Here is a 24,055-nt window from a genome sequence, read left to right as displayed (position 1 = left end):
TGATCTGCGCATGCTCATTGCCGGTGGGCGGGCTCCCGGCTCTCCGGTAATGCTAACGGTAACACGGTGCACGGCATGCTAAAGGTATCTAATTGCAGTCATTTTCGCGATTACCTGATGAGGCTACCGCAGGAGCGTATTGCGTGCCACTATTCACGTCTCTTCACGCACGTATGCTCTCTTCCCAACGTTCGGGGCCATCTTTTTTTTTTTGTCCATGGCACTCACGCGCACACACGTTTTCTTGCGCCGACCTAAACAGTGACTGTGGCAAGCTTGAAGTGTTGCGAAGTGAGCGTAACATATACATCACTTCTGCACTAAAAAGACACACCGTTACTTGTTCTGTGCTTATTCGTGAGTGCAGTGCGGCCTTGGGTGAAGACGAGCATGCAACGCGGGCAACTAGAGAAGCAGACCAGTGACCTGATGAGGACTCATTGGCTGCGGGACACGAGCCTATGGCAGACTGTCCTGCTGATCCCTCTCCTGCTCTTTGCCGCGTTCTTGGGCAGGTAAGTGTATCCTGCGTCCCGAACGTCGGATCCTCCAGATTTGGTTGATGAATAGAAAGATGCATGCTGACAACGTCCCCTATCAAACGGGGTGGTGGTTGATGCAACCCGGCTTATTATATTTTCTCTTTCCTTTAAAAAAAAATTCAACCTTACGGGGCACTGAGAACAACTCCATGGCAGTTGTGTTCTTAGTAAAAGTGGATTCTCTACCTCTTTCTATGCTGACGTTTGTCCGGCAGCAGAAAGGGTATTTGTTTCTGAGAAATTTGCGTTTAAAAATTTTTACGCGATTCGATTCCAACTAGTGACGTTAATCGAAAAGGACTGCGTCATTACCGTTTGGAAGTGGCAGGCGGTTTACCCTGGTCTATGGGATCCGCCTCCTATCAAGAAAACCTTCGACCCGTCGCAGTTTACTCCCGAAAGTCGCCGCCAATGGCGACGCCTGTACTTTATTTTTTTTTGCCTTTTTTGATCCTCGTTGTCAGTCAAAGTAGCGGCTTTGTTATAATGAAGTAATGAATCCGCATAGGCCAACTTCAATTTTTCCTCAGTGCCCCCTGGAATTTTTTCCGAATACTGGTTCCAATAGCATGTAGGCTATACTGGCTTTGTGTCAAACTTGTGTCGTTAGAGGGCTCTGACCTGCTTTCAAGCCAGCAGTCCACCAACCGCTTTTGCTGCCATCTTTTGTGAATGCATCCACAATGATATATATATATATATATATATATATATATATATATATATATATATATATATATATATATATATATATATACTTATGAAGAGAGCCAACAGTCACCGAAACTAAGGTACATAGGGGAACGTTATTTTTTTTTAATGTCTTCTGCTTATCAGTGGGATAATATTACTTAGGTTAATAAATCGCTTAAATGAATTGACTTATAAAGCAGCAGAAAACACAACCATGCCGCCGGTGGGATCCGAACCCACGACTTCCGAATATCGCGTCCGGTGCTCTTACCAACTGAGCTACGGCGACTGCTGTCCAATCTGCTGGTCTCGTGGGTATTTATGTTTATTTGGTGCACGCGAACCTTGAGAGTGTTCACCAGCGCCACCCTCGTTCATAGCGGCGGACGCGATACTCGACGTACTGGAAGCGATATTCGGAGGTCGTGGGTTCGGATCCCACCTGCGGCATGGTTGTTTTTTCTGCGGCTTTATAAGTAATTTTTTTTAAGCGATTTATTAATCTAAGTAATATTATCCCACTGATAAGCACAACACATTAAAAAAAAATAACGTTACCCTATGCACCTTGGTTTCGGTGACTGTTGGCTCCCTTGAGAAGTTTGTCAAACGGGCCCCCCTCATTTACTTTACCTTGTCAGCTAATATATATATATATATATATATATATATATATATATATATATATATATATATATATATATATATATATATATATATATATAATGTGTATGTGTGTGTGTGTGCGTGTGCGTGTGTGTGTGTGTGTGTGTGTGTGTTACGAAAGTAGGTTGCGTTGGCTCCGCAGGATAAAGGTTTTAAGAGAAGTGGGAACTTCTACAGAGACACATTTATTTATGAACGTTTCGACCGCGATGTGGTCTTCTTCAGGACTGTAGTGGTCTCGCGTGAGACGGACGTTTTAAGTTTGTGAGCTGCAGAGGAGGGAGGAAGGAGTGTAACAAGCAAATAGCAACAGCAGTTGAAAAAATAAAAAAAATGGGGGTGCGGGGGAGTAGACAGGGACAAGATTGGGGGAGGAAGCAACAGTAGAAAGAAAAGAGAAAAAAAGGAGGGGGAAACTAGTATGGAGGGACGGCCAAAAAAAGAGATGGCGAAATGAGAGAGAGGGAGAGGAAGATGGTGCGGGGGACATGGGCAGCGCGGCAACCAGAGGCGTACAAAAGGAACTCGAGCAAAGAAAACACACGAACAAAATGCACAAACACAAAGATGGGCACCGCTGCAGATGCGTGGCCAAAGAGGCGCCGCTGCGCAAATGACACTGGCAGCGACGAACAGGCCAAACCAGGCGTATTTTGGGGTCGTCTGACTAATTTCCCGTGAGCCGATGGCTGGAACATTAGGGAAGAAGTGCCCTAGGTTGTATCGAGCACATATGTAAGAACTTACACAGGTGGTTTGGGTTTCATTTAACAGTGCATCCCTCTCCCTGGGCAGGTCGTTGAACCGACTTCGTCGGGAATACTTGTTTGTAGTGGAGGAGGGCCCGGCTGTGTACAAAGATTTCTAGTTGTCGGAAAAAAGTAAGGAAGGAACGTTAAAGCTTATCAATACAGCACGAGGCAGCATAGTGTAAGTAAGGAGGGGTGTGATTGCCTGAGGTATACACTAGGAGCTATAAAGGGCATATCAGTGTTAGCCAATTAAAGAGAAGTGTAGTATTAGTTTGTTTGGAGGTCGTGAATAAAAGGAAGGATACCAGGCTTTTCGTTAAGACTTTCTTGAATAGTATTCAACTTGTGGATAAAATAGGATTCACGTTGTTCACTTTCTCGCCTGTTTTTGAAGCCCCTTTGAATAATTGTTACTTTTAGTTGGTCAAATGGGTGTCCTTCTGAGTTTACATGCTTGGATAGGGGAAGATTTGGGAGAGACTTGGTGTGTCCGCGGTGATTGTTAAATCGAGTGCGGAATGCAGTGTTTTTCTGTCCTATGTATTGCTGGTTACACACAGTGCATTCAAGACGGTAAATAATGTTTGATGAGCCGCAGTCAAAGTTGCCTTGGATTGAATGCTGGAATCCTGACCTCGTACTCGTTGCGGAACAAGTAGTCTGCATGTGTTTGAGAACTTTGCAGGGACCTTTATCACAGGGGCGGCATCCATATTTTGCGGTTTTGTGTTCCTTGGAGTGGACTCGATGGTTCTGAATGTTTTTGGCACGCCTGTAAATCACGCATGGTGCGCATGTAAATATATTCGATAGTCGTTAACTTTGCTGGAGAATATTAAAGTGCTTATTAAGAATTCTGTTTATGTTGGGTGCGATACTGTTAAATATGAGAATAAGGTTTGTAGTTTAATCATTTCGGTTATCTCATCGGTGTCCCTGGAGTATCTGACTAAAGTTCAGATTTGAAGCTCTGCATAATGGCGTCATCAATAAGGGAACGTGGATAGCGCTGTGTTAAGAGCACGTTGCGCATGTGTTCGGAGTTATCATGAAAGTCTAGGTCGTTAGAGCAGATTCTTCGAAAACGATGGGCCTGCGAATAAGAGATGCTGGTTTTGCAGTGACGGGGATGGGTGCTTTGAAAATGTAGATACTTTTGAGAGTCGGTTCGTTTTCTGTACACGGTTGTACGAACTGAACCCTTGTCCACCAGAATGTCAACATCAAGAAAATTGATTTGACTGGCTTAGTAGGTGTGCGTAAACTTTATGTTTGGGTGTACGGAATTGAAACTGTAAATGAAATGGATAAGTTGTTGTTCTCTGTTTGTCCATATTATAAAAATATCATCCAAATAGCGCTTGTAAATGTACGGCTGAATTAGACAAGAAGAAAGAAATTTTGACTCTATATGATGCATGAAGATACTGGCATAATTAGGGGCCATTCTTGTTTCCATAGCGGTGCCACTTACTTGTAGATAATATTGAAGATCATATTCGAGGCTATTATATTCTAACACAATTTGACTAGTGTTCCTAAGACGTTTGGGACTGGCGATTCATGAGGTCTCTGCTGTTCATAAGATTCTGAAAGGGCTGCAATGCTGTCGGCATGGGGAATGTTTGTGTATAGGGTTGTTACATCCATGGTCACAAGAAAGGCTCCTTCAGGTATTGTTATATTGTCTATCTGGCGGAGCAAGTGGTTTGTATCTTTGATGTAGGATGGATGTGTGGCTGGAATGTGGCTAATGGAATGTGTCAATGTACTTTGATATTGGTTCTGTGATGGTGCCGATTCCTGAAATTATTGGCCGTCCAGGAATACCGGCTTTATGTAATTTAAGGAGAATGTAAAAACGCCCAAGGGAAGGATGGGTAGCCGTGAGTGTCCTGCATAGCTTCGGGGAGATTTCTTTGTGTTTTGTGAGGTGGAGGAGAATGTCAGATATAGCTTTTGAGTGCTCGTCGGTGAGGTCGCCATGGAGTTGTTTATAAAAATTATTGTCAGAAAGCTGTCGGATGTCTTCTGCTATATAGTCATTCCTGTTCAGGATAGCAATGCCTCCGCTCTTATCAGCTGGCTTTATGACGATGTCGGTATGGTTGCTGAGCGCCTCTAGAGCAGTACGTTCTCTTTTAGGAAGATTGTCTGGTTCCAACTGGTGGTTTTTAAAAATTTCAATAATGTCATTTTGAACTGCCTTAATATAGATATCCAAGTGTTTTTCGCGCCCGATGTTGGGAGTTCAATTTTGGTTTGCTGGGTGGAAGTCCGAGTTTTGGTGGGGGTTTTCGGGCTTATCAAAGAAATATTCTCTCAGGCGAAGTTTTCTGGCGAAGTCGTCAAGATCTTTCAGGAGTTGGAATTCACTGTAATTGCCTGTGCGGGAGCAAAAAGTCAGCCCTCTTGATAGGACGGCTCGCTCATACTCTGTGAGTGGTGTTAGAGATAGATTGGTGCATGTTGTCTACACTGTGATGGCCCTGTTTTGAGAGTGTTTGCCCTTGGCTGACCTTTGACTGAGAGATATCGGGGTGGGAAGAATTTGATCCAACCGCACTTAGTACTTCTTTCTTTCAGCCATTCGTCAAAGGGAACTTAGTCCCGTGTAAATTTTCTTATTTTTATTATGCCTATTTCTGAAGTTTTTTGTTTGTTTTGAAACGTTCTAGTTCCTCGGCCTCCAGCGCGGAAACAAGATTATTCCGAGCCCGACGCTCCAGTGTTCCCAGTATCACCGAAGCTTTCTCAGAGTGCCGAATTGTGATTTTGAGTAACTCTAGGGAAGCTGATTTTAATATGTCGTTCCATTTTTGTTGTGTCCTTTTGATAGATTATTCATTGCTGGTATCAGCTTCACTTGTAGACCTTTCGGTACGATATTAGCCCGAAGGTACGTTTTTAAGGTTTTAACATGAAGGTCATGTTTAAGTCGCTTATCAATTATTTTTCGTAATTTAAGAAAAGCTGAAGTTTTGAAACAGGGCTGCCGGTGATATGAGAACAAGGGAGGCGGACTACTCACCGGCCTGTGTATCAGTTCCGGCGCACTCGATGGCCGGAACCACAACGCTTCCGGAGGTCATATCGTAAAACTGGGGTGCTGGGGGTAAGACCACAGATATATGACGGGCTGTTGGTGATGGGTTGCTGTTCTGGTGCAGAATCCACGGCAGTTTTCCACCTCGGTTGTATACTTCTCTTTGGGCTTGCCTCGCGACACGATGGCTTGTTTGATGTGCTCGCCTGGTTTGAGGTGCCTGCTGTAGGGGAATGTGCTGCTGCTGTGCCACTGGTAGTCTGGGGTGGCTGTTTCAGTGCTGCGCTGTAGCGTCCCCTCGATGTCCGGGAGGTGAGTGGTGGGCTGCTGGTGATGTCTCGACGGCTGGCTGTTGCTTGTCTGGTAGACATAGCATTTTGGCCTACGACTTGTGCAAATGTCTGAGGCTCTGGAGTTTTCATAGAATTTTGTTGCTGCCGAGGCTCTGGAGGTTGTGGCGCGTAGTCTCTCCATTGCCCCAATGTGTGGTGGCGAATTCGGAGGAGTAAGTTGTAGATGTTCCAAGACAATAACGAGACTCCACCGATGCTGGGGTGCACGCCATATGCAGACAGAACTGTGCTAGGGTGGAATATTTCCATTCAGAGGTCTACAAAGAAAGTGTTCTGCTCTCGTCGGCAGATGTAGACAAGGAGGGCATTACAGGCCTGGGCTTTCTGGTTGATCTTTACCACTTAAGGCTTGTTGGTTGAATTTCTTCGCAAATTTGGAGCCCGGTGCAGCACGAGCGTTGCAAAAATGTTAATAATATCAGGCTCATGCTATATATATATATCGCAAAGCATAGATAGCCGAAAACAAACCGACCTAATACTACTTGATTTTTCGAAGGCATTTGATCGGGTTACGCATAACAAACTAGTTAATAAGCTTGAGACGACAATAGGTCAAGTGCCCATAGTTAACTGGACTAGAAATTATTTATCAGATCGAACACAGTTTGTAGAAATTAACCAACAAACTTGCCAAGTTGTATCCGGTGTTCCCCAGGGCAGTGTCTTGGCCCCCATCCTCTTTTTAATCTTCATCAATGATTTAGGCGCTAATGCTAATGTCAACATACGACTTTTTGCAGATGATTGCATCATTTATAAGGAAATCAACACAGTTGATGACCACCAACCCCTTAACAATGCGCCTAAATCTATAACAAAATGGTGCACGGACAGGCAGGTGACCCTTAACGCTACGAAATCAGCTTGTATGACAATATCAAGGAAGAAGCATAAATCAAATTTTCCATACACGATAAATAACATACCACTCACTACAGTCACGAAACATAAATATCTCGGTCTACTAATAACTGATGACCTCCAGTGGAACGCCCACGTGTACATGATTACATCAACAGCTCTAAAACAACTCTTTTTTATTAGACGACGTCTGCGACTAGCCCCTGCTCAAACTAAATTATTAGCGTACAACACTTTGGTTAGATCTGTCTTAGAATATGGTAACCGTCGTCTGGTTCTCTCATACTAATCAAAATATTGCCATACTCGAAGCAACTCAAAGAAAAGCTGTCAGATTTATATTTAACAAATACCAAACAACTGACTCACCAACAGAAATAATGAAACGTGAGGAGATACAAACACTCCAAATACGTAGTAAACTCGCGCGAAACAAGATAATGTCTCAACTAATTCACCAGCAATTAAAATTTGACGTTACTAAATATATTTCCTTTCCTAAAGAAAGATCGACGCGTCACAAACACTCTAATACACTTAACGAGTACCCATTCCATACTGACCGCTTCAAATGCACATTTTTTCCGTTTGCCACTCGTGAATGGAACAGTCTAAACCCTTCAATAACTAGCAGCTCATCGTTAGGAAAGTTCAGCGCTGCTATCGAGAGCTCGGTACTTAATTAGCAAATATTTTTGTGGTTGAGTTTTCTGTGTTGCTATTATTGCTTCCTATTCTGTGTGCCTTTTTAATTTTAACTTTGTTCAGGTATACACAGGCTACCAATATTGTTTTCGGAACTATTGCGATGTAACTTCTGTCATGACGCCTATTGTGAGATTAATTTGCCTTGCTTCGATATGGTTATGACACAGTTCGTTGTATTGTTATTCTTCGTTGTAGTTTTGGTTGTATTTCCATAGTTAATTCCAGTGCCTTTGCTTTACCCTTACTATTAGTTGTCTATTTTACGATCTTCACCAAAATGATGTATTTTTTGAACTGTTATTACTAACCCTATTTTGCCCTCCTGCAACAATCCCAAATGGGATTAGCAGTATATATATATATATATATATATATATATATATATATATATATATATATATATATATATATGAAGGAAGCCAACAGTCACCGAAACCAAGGTGCATAGGGGAATGTTTCTTTTTTTTAAATTTGTACTGCTTATCAGTGGGACAATTATACAATTAAAAAAAACTAGAAACATTCCCCTATGCACCTTGGTTTCGGTGCATGTTGGCTTCCTTCATACGTTTGTCAAACGAGCCCCTCATTTCATTTACCTTGTCTGCTAATAGCTTAACGAGGGTCTCGGTTCTGGCAGTCTTGATGCCATAGGTAGCACAAGAGGGCTTTCGCACTGTTGTCGCCCTCGCCGTTAGATGGCGTGTGCACGTCACACTCGCGGTAATACAGGACGTGCTACGTCCGCCGCTATGGACGAGGGTCGCGCGGGTGAGCACACTCAAGGTTCGCTTACACGCAGTTAACATAAATACCCACGAGAGCAGCAGATTCCACAGCCGTCACCATAGCTCAGTTGGTAGAGCAGCAGACGCGAGATTCGGAGGTCGTGGATTCAGATCCCACCGGCATCATGGTTTTTATTCCTGCTGCTTTATTAGTGATTTTCATTAAGCGATAGATTGATCGAAGTATTATTCTCCCACTGATCAGCGCCACAAATATAAAATAAATAGAAACATTCCTCTATGCACCTTGGTTTCGGTGACTGTTTGCTTCCTTCATACGTTTTTCAAACGAGCCCCTCGCCTTTACCTTGTCTGCTAACACACACACACACACACACACACACACACACACACACACACACACACACACACACACACACACACACACACACACACACACACACACACACACACACACACACACACACACACACACACACACACACACACACACACACACACACACACACACACACACACACACACACACACACACACACACACACACACACACACACACACACACACACACACACACACACACACACACACACACACACACACACACACACACACACACACACACACACACACACACACACACACACACACACACACACACACACACACACACACACACACACACACACACACACACACACACACACACACACACACACACACACACACACACACACACACACACACACACACACACACACACACACACACACACACACACACACACACACACACACACACACACACACACACACACACACACACACACACACACACACACACACACACACACACACACACACACACACACACACACACACACACACACACACACACACACACACACACACACACACACACACACACACACACACACACACACACACACACACACACACACACACACACACACACACACACACACACACACACACACACACACACACACACACACACACACACACACACACACACACACACACACACACACACACACACACACACACACACACGCACACACGCACACACACACACACACACACACACACACACACACACACACACACACACACACACACACACACACACACACACACACACACACACACACACACACACACACACACACACACACACACACACACACGCGCGCGCGCGCGCGCACACGCACACACGCACACACATTTCCCTGATGTCACTTGAAAGAACACAGCATTGCTTCTTGTATTAACCTATAAATGATTTTATTAATCTGGTTTTTCCTCCCCTATTCTACAGAACTGTACAGTTCTTCATTCAAAAATACCCTGCGTTCCCCGCGCTTTAAACGACATTCAAGCCATATCTCCCTTCACTGCAAAATTTAATGTTCTGCCTTCAGCTTCTCTTGGTCACTTTTTGCAGAGATCTCGTTTGCTTCTAGCGCCGATTGCCCTTTTATTCGCTGGCCTTACATTCACTGTGGAAGCCGCCGCGACCTTCTATGGGCGACGCATTTTAAGAGCCTTAGCTCTAACTCATCGCGTTTCGCGATTTCGTAGAGTCAGCTACAAACCTTGATCACAGCGCCATCTGTGGCAGCAACTACTCATCACGTTTCGAAATTTCGTGAGTTCTCCTACCACACTGAGATCAAAGCGCCATCGGTGGCTACAACTAGAAAACTGCGCATATCGCATTGAGACATTTAGTGCCATCTACAACATCGTTGTAGAAACAACCACCTACTTAATCGCACTGAAGAACTATTTGATTTCAGCAAGCCAATTCACAAAAAGTTCCTTCAGAACGTAATATTGCAAAAAACCTTGAATTCATTTGATTCACTTTTCTTGTTTTTCTTTAGCATTTATGGCTTTCCAGAATTACTTGTTTCATTCTTTTTGCCCCCTAAAGAGTTAATCAGTTGTTCGCAATTGTAGTTCTATATGTAGTTCTTGTTCTATTTGTAGTTCTATTTGCAGTTCTATTTGTAGTTCTATATGTAGCTCCTGTTTTTTTGCTAGCATTTGTGGTCTTTCATTGTTGCGTGTTTTATCCCTTTTGTCCCCTAAAAAATGAATCAATTGTATGTTTCTCATGCCTGTCTGCTGAGTGCATACGGAGCAGAGGCCTATGTCAGGCTTCTTGCCTTTTGCCTTTGCTCCGGTTTCTGTAAATCAGAATGAAACAAATAAACTGAAACTGGAAAATAACAATAATGATTTCCTGACTACGCCGTGGAGGACAAAGCCTTCTCCTCCAATTAATCCTGTCCTTTGCCAGCCGCGGTCATCTCATCCCCACAAAGTTCTTTATCTCATTCGCCCACCAAACTTCCCGCTGCACCCATCTACGTTTTTCTTGTCTTGGAATCCGCTCCGTTACCCTTACGGACCAGCGGTTATCTTTCCTTCGCAATACGTGCCCTGCCCAAGCCCATTTCTTCCTCTTGATTTCGGCTAGGATGTCATTAACCCGTGTTTGATCCCTAACCCAATCTGCTCTGTTCCGTTTCCTTAACGTTACACCTGTCATTTTACTTTCAATCCGTCGCTGCGTTGTCCCCAGTTTGAATTTTTTGTTAGCCTCCACGTTTCTGCCCCGTCGGTGGGTACCGGCAAGATACAGCTGTTGTACACTTTCGTAAGGAGGGATATTCGTAACTGCCATCCGTTATCGTAGAGAACAGCCCAAATGGGCTCCACCCCATTCTTCACTCTCATGATCCGGATCAGCGGGCACTACCTGCCCAAGGTAGATGAGATGTATTGCCTCACCCCTTCTAGCATCTCGCTGCCAGTTCTGAACTGCTGTTTCCTTGCGAGACTGTTGAACGTTGTTCTAGTTTTCTTAATATTAATATTAATACCCACCGTTCCGCTCTGCCTGTGTTACTCATTGATCGTGCTTCACGGTTCATCCCCTGAGTGACTTAGCAAGGCGAATCAGCGAATCGCAGCTGATTACGAAGAACACCACGTGATCGAATTTGGTAATCTCCAGCCCTTCACTCCGGCCTCTAGCTCTCATATCACATGAGGAAATCCGGGACGATGCACCTTCACACCATAGCATAAATTTATTGCCTCTTTGTTGGCCGGCGTGGCCAACCCGGAGCCGGGACGAGTCTTCGTGCTTGGGCTGACCTAGTGCATGAGCTGCCCGTTGTTGTGCCCGGACAACCCGTCCGGATTCCAAATCTTCAGGATGCAAAATTTCTCCTGCGAACGCTCTTGGACAAGCCCGTTGCTGCGCCGCAAGGCAACCGCGCCCTAACGCTCCCTTGACAAGCAAAGATGCTGTGCCACCAGACAGCAGCGCCCTATGGAGAAGCATCGGCGAGCGACATGTTCAAACGTGCAGCTAATTGCTAGACAGCCAGGCGCCGGTTCCCCTTTCCCCCTGGGAGTCACCGCGCGCGGCAAACTTTAAGTGGGTGGCCAGCGTGGTCGCTGGTTGGACCTCTCGGACGGCTATCAAGTGCTGGCTTTTTATTTGTCCGTTTGAGTGACGACCGTTTCTCGGGGCTATATAAGCCCAAACGCTGCCGCCTGGAGAGGACTCCGTTCTACCGAGCCCGTTCTAGAGAGATCGACCAACCGTGAACCATGTGCCGCTCACGAGTGGAGTGTGATGTGTGATGCGTTGGAGCCTCGCCGGATGTCGCCGTGCGAGAACAGTCGCGTTTGCTGTTAGCTCGCGGCCCCCGTGCGATCTCGTCCTGTATAATGCTCTGTACATAATGTATAAAATCCATTTTGTTGTTCTCACCGACGCCTGACTTGGAGACTTCGCTACCGACTAGAGAGCTGGCGACGCTCTGTCACCAAACAGGTGGCGAGCGTTACGGAACCACCTCAAGGTCGCAACATTGGCGCCAGTGCCAGCGGTGGGATCCCCAAGTCACAACACCGTGCATTTGCCGACCGCTACGAGCCGAAGAAATCGCTTTCTCCCGATGAGCCGTGCTCGGGCTGATGTCGTTCGCCGGCCAATTTCGCTTCGCAAGTGACCAAGCAACATCAGAAAGCACATGAGTGGCCGCTTATTCGATCGCATTAGCAAATATTTCTGAGCGCATGGCGGAGAAACAGCTTTAATCACCATTAATTAAGCGGTGACTAATGCTCCTTCGAATTTCTCAGCTGTGATGGCTGCTGCTGGTAAACAGCAAAACGTTGATGTTTCTGAGAAGCACGGTGAGCATAGTACAATTTATTGATATCACTCTAGTGAGCGCTTTGTTGTGTCTTGCATTCCGTGGTGTACGACTGGCACTAGATGAGCCCACTCCGCTGCCGACTCGTGCCAGCAGTGATTTGCTCCAGATGTGACGTGTCTCCCGTTGGTAAATAAGTGGATGGGGATATTAATAGACTTCTGAATCCGTTTAGTTAGTACGTAAGGTAACCGTGATATAATGAGCAGGAGAAATTTTGCAGTCATTTGACTTGATAACCAAAGTTTCATTAGACATTATAAGCAGGCCACTGATCTCGTTTGATGACAAGCTCTTTGGCTAGCAGCACTCGCTTCATTGTTTTTGAAGGAAGTCAGACTGCGTACACTTCAATTATAGAAAGAAAAAAAAACTTCGAAACATCTGCGCTGCGGCGAGCTTAAACGAAGCACAAATTTATTTATTTACATTTATTTACATTACACCTCAGGGCCAGTGGCATTACAGAGGGGGAGTGGTAAATATACAAAAACAGTGAGAAAATACAGATGGTTACAAGAATATTTAAAAAGCATCTGAATATACAATGTTAGCTATTGCTACGCGGAACTGCTCATAATTTACAATGCCAGCACCTTCTGCGGGAAGGTGATTCCAGTCACGTGAGGTGCGTGGCAGGAATGACTGCGAGAAGCATTTCGTGTTGCATGACACAATTCCAACTTTGAGATCATGATCAATACGACGGAATACATAAATTGGCTGGGGGATGAGGTGATCACGTAAAGCAGGATGATGAAACAGCTTGTGGAACAGGGCGAGACGAAACACTTTTCTACGCGATGTTATTGTAGGGAGGCAGAGATTAGATTTCATAGCAGTTATACTCGCTGTGCGGTTGTAGTTAGCAAGCATGAAACGTACAGACTTATTTTGAACCATCTCAAGATCATTAATTAAGTTGCCATGGGCAGGGTCCCATACAGGTTTAGCATACTCAAGTTTAGATCGTATTAGTGTTTTATAAAGCAATAGTTTCAAATTCGAAGGGACATTAAAAAGTTACGACGTAAGTAGCCTAGCATGCGATTAGCATTTTTAATTATGTTCGCGGTATGAAGAGACCAATTAAGGTTTGAAGAAATGTGAACGCCTAGGTATTTATATGACGAGACTGATTCCAATGAGATGTTATCAATGTAGTAGTGAGGCGGGGCGGAAGTTTTTCTAGATACACGCACGACTTTGCATTTGTTAATATTTAGCTGCATAAACCAATCTTTTCACCAGTGCTCTATTGTGTTGAGGTCTGACTGAAGTAATGTAACGTCGTTAGCTTTGGTTATCTCTCTAAAAATGACGCAATCATCAGCGAATAGGTGAATATGAGAGTTAACAAGAGAGGGAAGATCATTAATGTAAATTAGAAACAGTAGGGGTCCAAGATCTGAACCTTGTGAAACCTCGGAAGAAACCTCGGTAAAACTGGAGTTGAAACCGTTAGCAAAAACAAATTGTGAGCGATTAAGTAGAAAACATTCAAACCATTTCAATAAGTTACAGTCAATATTAAGTTGTTTTAGTTTGTGAAGTAAAAGTTTGTGACATACCTTGTCGAAAGCCTTTGAAGAGTCTAGAAATGTACAGTCAGCTAATGATGATAGGTCTAGAATATGGTGCAATGCATGTGTAAACGATATTAACTGTGTTTCGCAAGAGTAGGATTTTCGAAAGCCGTGTTGCGCAGACGTAAAAAAGGAGTTACATTCGAGGAAGTTAACAAGGTTGGTGAATATTATATGTTCAAGCATTTTGCAACAAGTGCTGGTAAGGGATATGGGACGATAATTATTAGGGGAAGCTTTGCTGCCGGATTTGTAGACTGGAACCACCTTTCCGATTTCCCACACGGTAGGCAGCGTTGATTGGTCAAGTCATTGCTGGAAAAGTTTGGTTAGTATAATGGAAGAATAAGCTAAAGTGCTTTTTAAGAACTTTGGGTTAATGCAGTCGTAACCTGGAGCGGAATGAACATTAAGTGCATCAATAAGCTTATCGACACCAGGAATAGCAACAGCTATAGGTGGCATGGATACATAGTTGAAGTGGTGAGTTGGTGGCATATGTACAGTACTCACGGATTGAAATAGGACATTCGGAGCGCTAGCCTTGCAGTGCCACGCAGGCATGTGGTAAACCACAGGCCGGCTGATTGGCTACTGGAAGGAACAATTCTGCTTTGTAGATGTTCTCCCTCTCACGCCATACCACAATGCACCACCTTGGTTCCATGAGCGTCTACGGGCGGCGCTCCATGAAGCGACGGCCACGCGCTCCGAATGTCCTATTTCAATCCGTGAGTACTGTACATCAGACATGGCTGTAAAGGCAGTGAATGCGTGGTTCAGAATCGTGGCACAAATATCGGAAGGAATGGGGTTGCCCAACGGGTCGGATAAAGCGATGCTATCATCGGTGAAAGGATTAATGACCCGCCAGAATTTTTTCACATTGGTCGTTAACATAGAGGGCAGAACATGCGAGTGGAAGTGCTTTTTAGCGTCTTTGAGCGCGGGAACATACGTGTTGGAAGCTGCCGTATACGAAGCCCAACGCTCACTAGTCGGGGAGAGCTTTGCGATGCGATAGAGGCGTTTCTTTTTGTTAGATAAGCGCTTAATGTGATTATTGTACCAGGGAGTGTTTGAGTGGGTGGTAACAGTGCGCTGAGGAATGTATTGTTCAGTGAGTTGGGAGACTTTAGCTGTGAACATGCTCCAGTTAGTTTCAACACTACGATTATCAAAGCTATCAAGGAAAACATCGATAAAAAGAGACAGCTCATTATTTATCGCATGAAAATTTGCTTTGTTGTAGTCGCGCATACTTTTTTTCCTTTCGATTAGAATTCGGAGGGCCTAGGTTAATGTCAAATTGCATTAGCAAGCGGTCGCCGATGCCCGGCAGGTATGAAATAGGTGAGGCTATGTCAGATCGATTTGTCAAGATTAAATCTAGTGTATTCGACGCGCTGTCTGTTATTCTAGTTGCTTGTGTGCACAATTGCACTAGCGAGAATACTGAGCACACATCTAAAAATTCGCGACCTTGAGAAGAGAGCGGGGACATTAAAGGGGAGTCGGGATTCCATGTTATGTTCAAAAAATTGAAATCGCCGAATAAGAATAGGGGGGGGGGGTGAAGGAAAGCGTGTTGCGACGATATTAATAGCATCGTAAAGTTCGTTACTAAACGTAGGCGACGAGGAAGGTGCACGGTAGCATACTCCTATTACTATACCCTCAGGTGATTAAGAGTGAGCGCAGCCCATACTGTATCTAGATTAGTCTGAACATGTATACATGATGACGTAATATCTTTTGAAATAGCGAGAAGCACTCCGCCGCCTCTCTGCGTGCCCCGATCACAGCGGAAGAACGAAAAGCGATGAGCATCGAAAAAGATATCAGTGTCGCGAACGTGCTCAGTGAGCCAAGTTTCTGTTAACGCGATGATTTTAGCGGAACAAGTGTCGATAGCTGATGATAGAGAGTTATACTTGCTAAGAACGCTTCTGATGTTAGTAAAAAGAACCGATACTGATGCTGTGGATGGCTGACCACTACCCCTCGCGCATGCCTAGGACGTGCGATCCGAGCTAGCTGCAGAGGCTGAACTGGCACGTGCGCTGCGTGTATCAATGTTAATTACGGTGTTTGTGTTTGGGTCATACATGTAACATTTCTTGTTCATAAGTAACTTGTTGTAGCGCATCTTATGGGTGGGAGAATCAGGTTTGCTTTTCGCAAAATCGAGCAGCTTTTTACGTGCGAGGCGTGTTGCGACTGGATAATCTTCAGTAAGTGTGACCTTGCTTTCTTTTAGGCTGTTGCGCTTAGAGAGGATCAAATCTTTCGTTTTAAAATTCACAAATTTCGCAATTACCGGACGACATTTATCAGTACTGAATGTTCCTAAACCGTGCGCGCGTTCAATAGCATGGGAGGAAAGGGAATCGGAAAGGCAGTCGGTAAGAATAGAAGTCAGTTTTTCTTCAGTGTCCTGCCAGTTTTCATCGGCATCTGGAATGCCATAGAAAATTAAGTTATTACGCCGCGATCTGTCATCCAGCTCATCCTGTCGTGATTGTAATGACCTGACCTGGGTGGAAAGTTCATATGTTTGAGTTCGAATGGTTGAAATTTCGTCGGTGAGCTCTTCAATTTTTTTACAGTTTTCCTCCAGAACTTCTAAACGGTTCTGAATATCATTGATTTTTTTTCAATGGCTTTTTGTCCGTCTTTAATATCAGCGGGTATATGGCATCGTTTCTACCAAATGACACTAAGCCTGCGAGTGGCACAGTGGTCACTCAGCAGAAAAAGAAAGCAAATTTATGGCTCATATATTTTTTCATAGGCGAGTTGAGAGAAAGGGAAATACTAATGCCCCATTTATGGCCAGGGAACATAATTAAAAACGCAGTTACATGCACGAATGCACTACGAAGGGAGCGGTTCTGCCTCTAAGAGCCGCCATTTTGGAAATGCTAGTTTAGCGCGTGCAAAAGCCACGCATGGTAAACTCGAGAAGTAGGCCATGTAACGCGAGCGCACGTTAGGACTGAACTTGAAAAATGGCTGTCGCATGCGCACTACGAGACACGCTATGCATCTGCGTACGCTTCCTTTGCGTATGTCTGCGCGTGTGGCACTAAAACTGCCTTGTGATCTTTTCTTCGCCGTTATTTGCTTTTACCAAAACTGGAGGATTTCGGACTGTGTTATATACAGGCTTTTCATATTACAAATGAACAGACCAAAAAATCATCAAACTTTCCCCTAAGAACTGCTCACGCTGTCTCAGATAAAAAGCAGAACATTGCAACACTTGCTCAAGGCGATATTTCTCCGGCTGCTATACGGCAAGAAGTTTCAATGCAGTGCCCACTTCCTATTCTCTATTATTTTCTAATGCGTTGAGGGACGTTTTTGTTCATGTGTTGCTCGTACAATGCTAAGCTGTTCATTGCAGGCATCGGTTGCTGCTTTTTCCTAGTGCTCTTTTAATATTGGGTGGCGATGTGCGCTGCCTATGCCCATTGTAATTACGTGTATAGAAGTGTTCTGTGCTGCTCGTTTGCTGCATTATATCGCTCCCTGCGGCTCACTGTTATATCGGCGCATCTATCATCACCTGTATTAACTTGAAGCACGGCACCAGTAGCAAATAAATCGAAATTAAATTACAAAATTACTGCAGTTATGTGTGCTACAGTATACGTTTCCGCATTTATGTCATTTCAGCAGCCGGAAAAAAAGTTACATAGTAATTCTTCTTTTGTCAATTAGTTTTGCTCACAGTAATCTCAACACGAATAACTTTCGAGAGACTCGCGTTCTGTATGCGTCCAGGGCTCCGAACGGTGCCGTAGGTTTCTGAATTCTTCTGGCGGATGGAAGTATTATTTGCACAAATAGGTTGCAGCCCGGAGAGTATACGAACATTTTTTTTCTCTTTTTTCAGGGCTCTGTTTAACTTCCTTCGCTTACGAGCACCAGCATTTTGGTGAGTTTTGCACGTCCTTGTCGACGAACTGGCTCGCCGTGCAATAAGCGCATAACCCTTTGCTTTTGCATGGTCACCTCGCTTTTGATACCACTGAAGAGAACGACGTTGATCTTGAACACACTGAACAATAACATGCAACCTCAACGCTGATGACATACATTAGGAGAGGGATTGCCACGGGAACCACCCTGAGGGCAGTTACTCTGTAATGTGGAGGGTTACCGCGGAAACAGCAGCGCACGGCGAGTGCGAGGAATGAGAAACCGGAGGGTGTCGACAACTGCATCCGTCCGAAGAGCGGGCACTGCTGGTGGAGCACCTCCGTGGGCACTTCATTTCTAGAAGGCCTCTCCATACCAGACCCTCCTGCCAAACTCCTCTGCGGTCGACGTGGTGCGTGCTGAATATTCGTCCAACACACGCCCCCCCCCCCCCCCCCCCCCCCTATGCTCTGAGAAGTGATCCCGATAGGGGCTAGCAGAAAATAGAGCCTCATCCCCGTTCCAAATGAACCTACGACATTGTGTATGAAGAACTGAAAGATCTCTGTATAACTATATATACAAATGTGAAACTGATTTGATTATCTCCATCTCAATCTATCCTGGAAAAAAATGTAGAGCACTGCAGACTGCTGCACTGGAGAGATGCGAAAGCATTTGCGTTTGAACGTCACCAACTTTTTTTGCAAGTCATTGTCATCACGTGACACTTATCATGTCACCCTTGGATTACATCAGTAACTTTTTTGCTAGTCATTGTAGTCAAGGGACACTTCTCACGTGATCCTTGGATGACGTCACCAAGTTTTTTTCGCAAGTCAGCGTTGTGTAACATCAGTACACATCCCTAAAACATTTCACCGTCGTAACCGTCGTACACACCGCGACGCGTTCACTTCGTGCCCCTCTAACACGCTTGAACCAACGACCCTTCGTGGCGTATGCGTTGCGTTCCCGCCTGGCACACAGAGGACCTGGGTCGGAACCGCAGTTCCGGCGAATATCTTTTTTCGAATGGTAATTGTCGTGCGGACACACTCTGATGACGCGCTCGGCCGACACGCTGTGCTGACAGGTCCTGTACACGCCACTCATGAGAGAAGAAATGCTTTCGCATTATTAAAATAAAGATTCCGGTGTGATTTTCTTGGTTTCGGTGACTGCCCCATTGATCTGTATGTCATAACGAGCCTCTTATTTCCCTACCCTTGTCTAATCATTGCTTAACACGGGCATCGTTCCTGGCAGTCTTGATGTCACAGGTAGCATAAGCGGGTTTTCACACAGCTTCCCCCCTCACCGTTCAATCAAGTTCAACGTGACACCTGCGGCAGCGCCTCCTCTATTTGAAGTAATACAGGACGTGCTGCTTTCACCGCTACGTACGAGAGTGGCGCTCATGAACACTCTCATGGTTCGCTTGGATGTATCATGAATACTCCCGAAATTAAAGGATTCGACAGCCGCTGTAGCTCAGTTGGTGGAGCGCCGTTCGCGAAATTCAGAGGTCGTAGGTTTGATCCCACCAGTGATATGCGTTTTCTTTTCTACTTTGTAATCAATTAGGTTTGACCCATAAAACGATTACACTTATCAACACCTCCAATTCGAAAAAATTTACCAACGTTAATCTCTGCTTTCCTTAGTACCGGTTACCGGTGACGGTTGGCTCCTTTAATTTGTTTTTCATAAGGAGGCCCAATTTCCTGCCCTTGTCGACTCATGTAGCCCTTGTAGGCTCATACATATAGTAAAACTACTCTGCGAGGCTGTAAAAGCGCTGTGAAGTATGCCTACCTGTATCCATATGCGGTAAATGTGGAGGTCTTATGCTGTGCATCTCCTTATAATGACGATGTGTTCGCAAAGCACATGAGTGTATGCGTGCTTCAAACGGAGACCCCTGTCCCTGCGATACTCCTGAAAATGGCGCTTCCCAGAGTCAGAGAATCTATATATCAGATTAGATTATCTGTCTGATGCACATGCTATTAGAGTAACTGCCTATTTGTTGGCGACAAGCAATGAGGCTAATAGGTCTGCTGCTGCAAATTTCTCCTTAGGCTTTCGCAAGCAAGCACACTGGTTTAGATCTGTCCGACAGTTCGAAAGAGCCACTATGTCGGTAGCCTACGGTTAAACGAACCACCTTTAATTCCATATTCACGAATTTTGGTCTTTCGACTTCAAGCATGTAGACCCTGAGTACATGTTGGGGCATGTTTCATGTGCTTGAGACTACGCGCCTCTCAGCTTAAATAAATTAGGTGAGATGAAGCAAATAATTCATTTTGTATTGCCTGAACTCAAATGAGGGAGAAGCTTTGGAAGCGCATAGGGAAATTTGCTTTTCATTATAAAGTTTCCGACTCGATTCCTCCTTGGCCTCCCTGTCGGCAGCGCGGCTCATTTTCTGCGTGTGACCCTTATTCGCTTCACCGTCACACCTTTTAACTCGTGCGGAGACTTGCCTGCTGCCGCGTGATGAATACTTTGTCTCTATTTCACGCCGCGCCCACGCCATAAGCAGTCACAGCGAAAGCCATCGGCCAGTCTATGGGCAGAGGTGGACAGAGTTCCAGGAAAAGTGGTAAACGACTCTGAGTATTGTATGCCCGTTAAAATGTGTTGCAGTCTCCTAGCTTGTTATTCTGAACTCGTGCAAGGCGTTATGTGCCATTCATTCCTTGTCGTTTTCTTTTTGCATACGGTATAATTTTTTTTTCTTTAAATGAAAAGCGTGACAGAGAGCACAGGAAATGAGGCCATAGTTGCGCAGTTCCTGCTGTCATTTGTTTGTCACCCTTGTCGCTTTAAACGCGGAGCAGACTTGCCTAACAGTCTCTCATCTCGAAGCTTATTTCATATGAGAACGCGAAAGGGTGAAAGCTACATACGCGCTGTCGTCGTTCTGAGCACCCTGACTGGCACGTGCAGTTGGTTTCGCCTTAAACTGCCTGCCTCTTCCAGCGTCAATAGCCGCAAGCTGCAGTGCCATTGCAAGGCCAGACGGAGCCTGAAAGAAGCTGCAGTGCACAGGAGAAAAGCGTTCTAATTGCAGTGTCCGCATCTGCAGCTACTCTGGAAAAGCCACCGCCCGGACAGGGAGCTGTAGGCGCTCCAGGATTAAGGATGACGGCCCGACCACCGCATCGCGTTCTCTGTCTCCTTTTACGGCGAGCAGACGGAAGCCAAACTTCAACCTGTCGGCTTCCGGCAACGCGCCCCGAATCCAGTCTAACGACGATGAAGAGTGCTTCCCCCGCCGTAAGCTCTGCTCATGTGGGCTGTTCCTTGGCTCGTTTCTTCGCCAATGTGTGGCGCATGCTACGCGATGGCTCGCACTGCTGCTTTTGACAAACGACGTAAACAATCGCTGCGTTTGGCCGCTTGAAATCTTGCCGGACACATTTCACGGTTGGGAGTAGTATTTCCAATGTCTTGACGGAGGGCCAACTTCTACTTGCGGGCTATATTTATTGCTGATTTATATTTATATTTTTTATTTTTAAAAGTATTTTTCATAATTAATTTCTATTGTTTATTTTTTATTTTTGGTCATAGTTTATTGCTGACTGGACAGCGACCATGGCGAGACTTCGTGGCGTCTCTTCTGGGCCACGCAGTTATAGTTTTGGGGGCACGGGGCAGCGGGGCGAAACAACATTTGCCAAGCGCACCTCATCTGCCATTAAATATTAAGGGCGCATGCACTCTGTCACTGTAGCTTCAATGAATGATTTGGTTGCGGCTTTTTTGTGGAAACGGCAGATTTTGAAAGCAGAAGTCTCAAACATACGAATCCTGAGAGGGCAGGCTATTCTTACTAAATTGCTACTAATCTGCACCAATAGCTTCATACAGTAGAACTTGCATGAGTGAAGGCTTAGTAAAGTTGGTAGTCTGAAAGCAGCAAAAAAGAGAAAGCTACGAAGACCCACAGCACAGAGCAACAATGAATCGTGTGCAGTCTTTACCTTCCCTCTCATGCATCTATTATGAGTTTTGAATGAATACTTTTGTGTACTATAAGAGTTTTATGTGTCGCAAATGCGTGCCGTATGAACTCATATGGGCAGCGTATGAGTTATATACTTATGTTATATACCTATGAGTTATATACCTATGAGTTATATACCTATATGAGTTGTTTGTAAACAAATGTGTCTCGGATGTTCCATCGCGATGATAAGGAACGCGAACAACGCGGCGTGTACGCGCTCCGTTGTTGGAATTTATTTGATCGCGATTTTACCTGGGTGGTATGAAAAAGGCGTTAGAGGAGTCCTAGAATGCATCACGGATGGCTCTAGCGTGTTTTTACTACCACCGAAGTAAAAGTGCGATCAAAAGAAATTCGAACCGCGGAGCGCGGAGGCACTGCTTTGTTGGCTCTTCATTCCATCGCAAAAGTACGCAGCATGCTTCATACGTGTTCATTTGTTCATAGTGTGTCTCACATGTACCCATCTGGGCTGCTTACGAGATCATTTGTGTCGTGAAAATTTTACTTGCGAATTCATATGAGCCGCAAATAAGCTGATACACGTCAAAAATATCTTCTGTGGATTTATATATAGCATTCCTCAACTTACACGCGACACAGGAGCGGGCACGTGAGCTCAGATATGTGTTCTATCAACTCACATCTAAGAAGCAGATAGTGGCTTGTGAAGTTGTAAATGCCGCGTATGAAGTCGGGCTTTCGTGAAACGCACGACAAAAAAAAAAGCGACGAATAAGTGCCCAACAAGTGACAAACTAAATCGCGTAAAAAACGCAGGGCTTGTTTCAGAGAATTTTCTCCGTGTTTCTGTTTTTATACTTTTTCTTGCTCTGAATACCGGCTACCCAAGCAGTCTGTCGTTCGAGAGTGGCTACAAAGCTACGTAACGAACAGCGCCGTATATTGTCGCGGCAGAGTTCTGTGCGTAGCAAGAAATACGTGCGCAACGAGAACATGACTAAAGAAGGAGCCAGCGCTCTTAAAATCGTGACTTGCCAAGATAATGCAATGGTTATCACAGCGCACATTCAGTTTCACATCATCTTTAGCGCCTGCAAGAGGGCTCTGCATACTTCACGGCCAAATCCACGCCTGAGAGAAAGAACCAAACATGCGGAAAAATAGTGCTAGTCTTGTCAGGAAGAAATAAACCAGATCCTGTGGTAGTCCAGTTGCTGTAGCTAGCGCATTGAGGTGCATGTCTGCACGATGGTGGTTCGAATTCTACCTAAGGTGCGTTTTTTTTTCTTTTGTTACTTTCCATAATTGTATGGCAGCTACTTTAGGTTCAACTCTTTCCAGACCAGGTTTTCTCTTCTCCCCGCCCCCTTCCTTATCATAATCTCATTTATATATGAGAAACAAATTGCACATATCCAATAAACTAACTCTACGGGCCAGATATATATATCACGTTTTTCGATACGGTTGTCGGCTTTTCGAGCTGTTTTCGGTCTTGCCAGGATGTTGAAGAACAAAAGACGTAGGCATAGGCTGCTCCATTGACAAGTTTATCATTTTCGCAGCGGCTCTTGGTAATAAGATTCCTTTGTGTTTTAAATATAACAGCTTGCGTTCGGGAGAGTACCTTTTAAGATAGTTTTTTTGTATGGAACTTGGAAGTTCATTGCACATTCACTGAGAAGTTTCCATATATCGTTTCTGCGAGTGGAAATAAGGCGCTCTATGTGGAATTGTGTTGCCTTGCTAAGTTTCATATCTTTGCTTATCAGAAAAAAAAAAATGGAACACTTTAGAGCCCCTCTGAACCGAATACAATAATATCCTGGCTGATTTACGCAACTGAAGCAATATCTTCGGTTTCTTAGCTCTCTGAAAGTCTTATGAGCAGATAGAACAGTTCTTTATTATTTAATAATC

General features: G+C 44.7%; 1 protein-coding gene across 3 annotated transcripts in view; it reads left to right on the top strand.

The window, feature by feature from the left end:
• The window catches only part of LOC144123021 (uncharacterized), a 134,001-nt gene that overhangs the window by 13,330 nt on the left and 96,616 nt on the right, over positions 1-24,055 (top strand). For 2 of the 3 annotated variants that reach the window (XM_077655947.1, XM_077655946.1), the window contains exons 2-4: positions 368-515; positions 18,122-18,163; positions 21,245-21,435. In XM_077655947.1, the coding sequence (XP_077512073.1) occupies positions 368-515; positions 18,122-18,163; positions 21,245-21,435 (381 nt within the window). Of the gene's footprint in view, positions 1-7; positions 85-367; positions 516-18,121; positions 18,164-21,244; positions 21,436-24,055 lie in introns of those variants that run through there. The other variant, XM_077655948.1, reaches the window with a different exon arrangement.

Source organism: Amblyomma americanum, chromosome 3 (assembly GCF_052857255.1).
Source record: "Amblyomma americanum isolate KBUSLIRL-KWMA chromosome 3, ASM5285725v1, whole genome shotgun sequence".
NCBI classification, from domain to species: Eukaryota; Metazoa; Arthropoda; class Arachnida; order Ixodida; family Ixodidae; genus Amblyomma; species Amblyomma americanum.
Note: the sequence above shows the minus strand (reverse complement) of the source record. Positions and strands in the feature narration are given on the sequence as shown.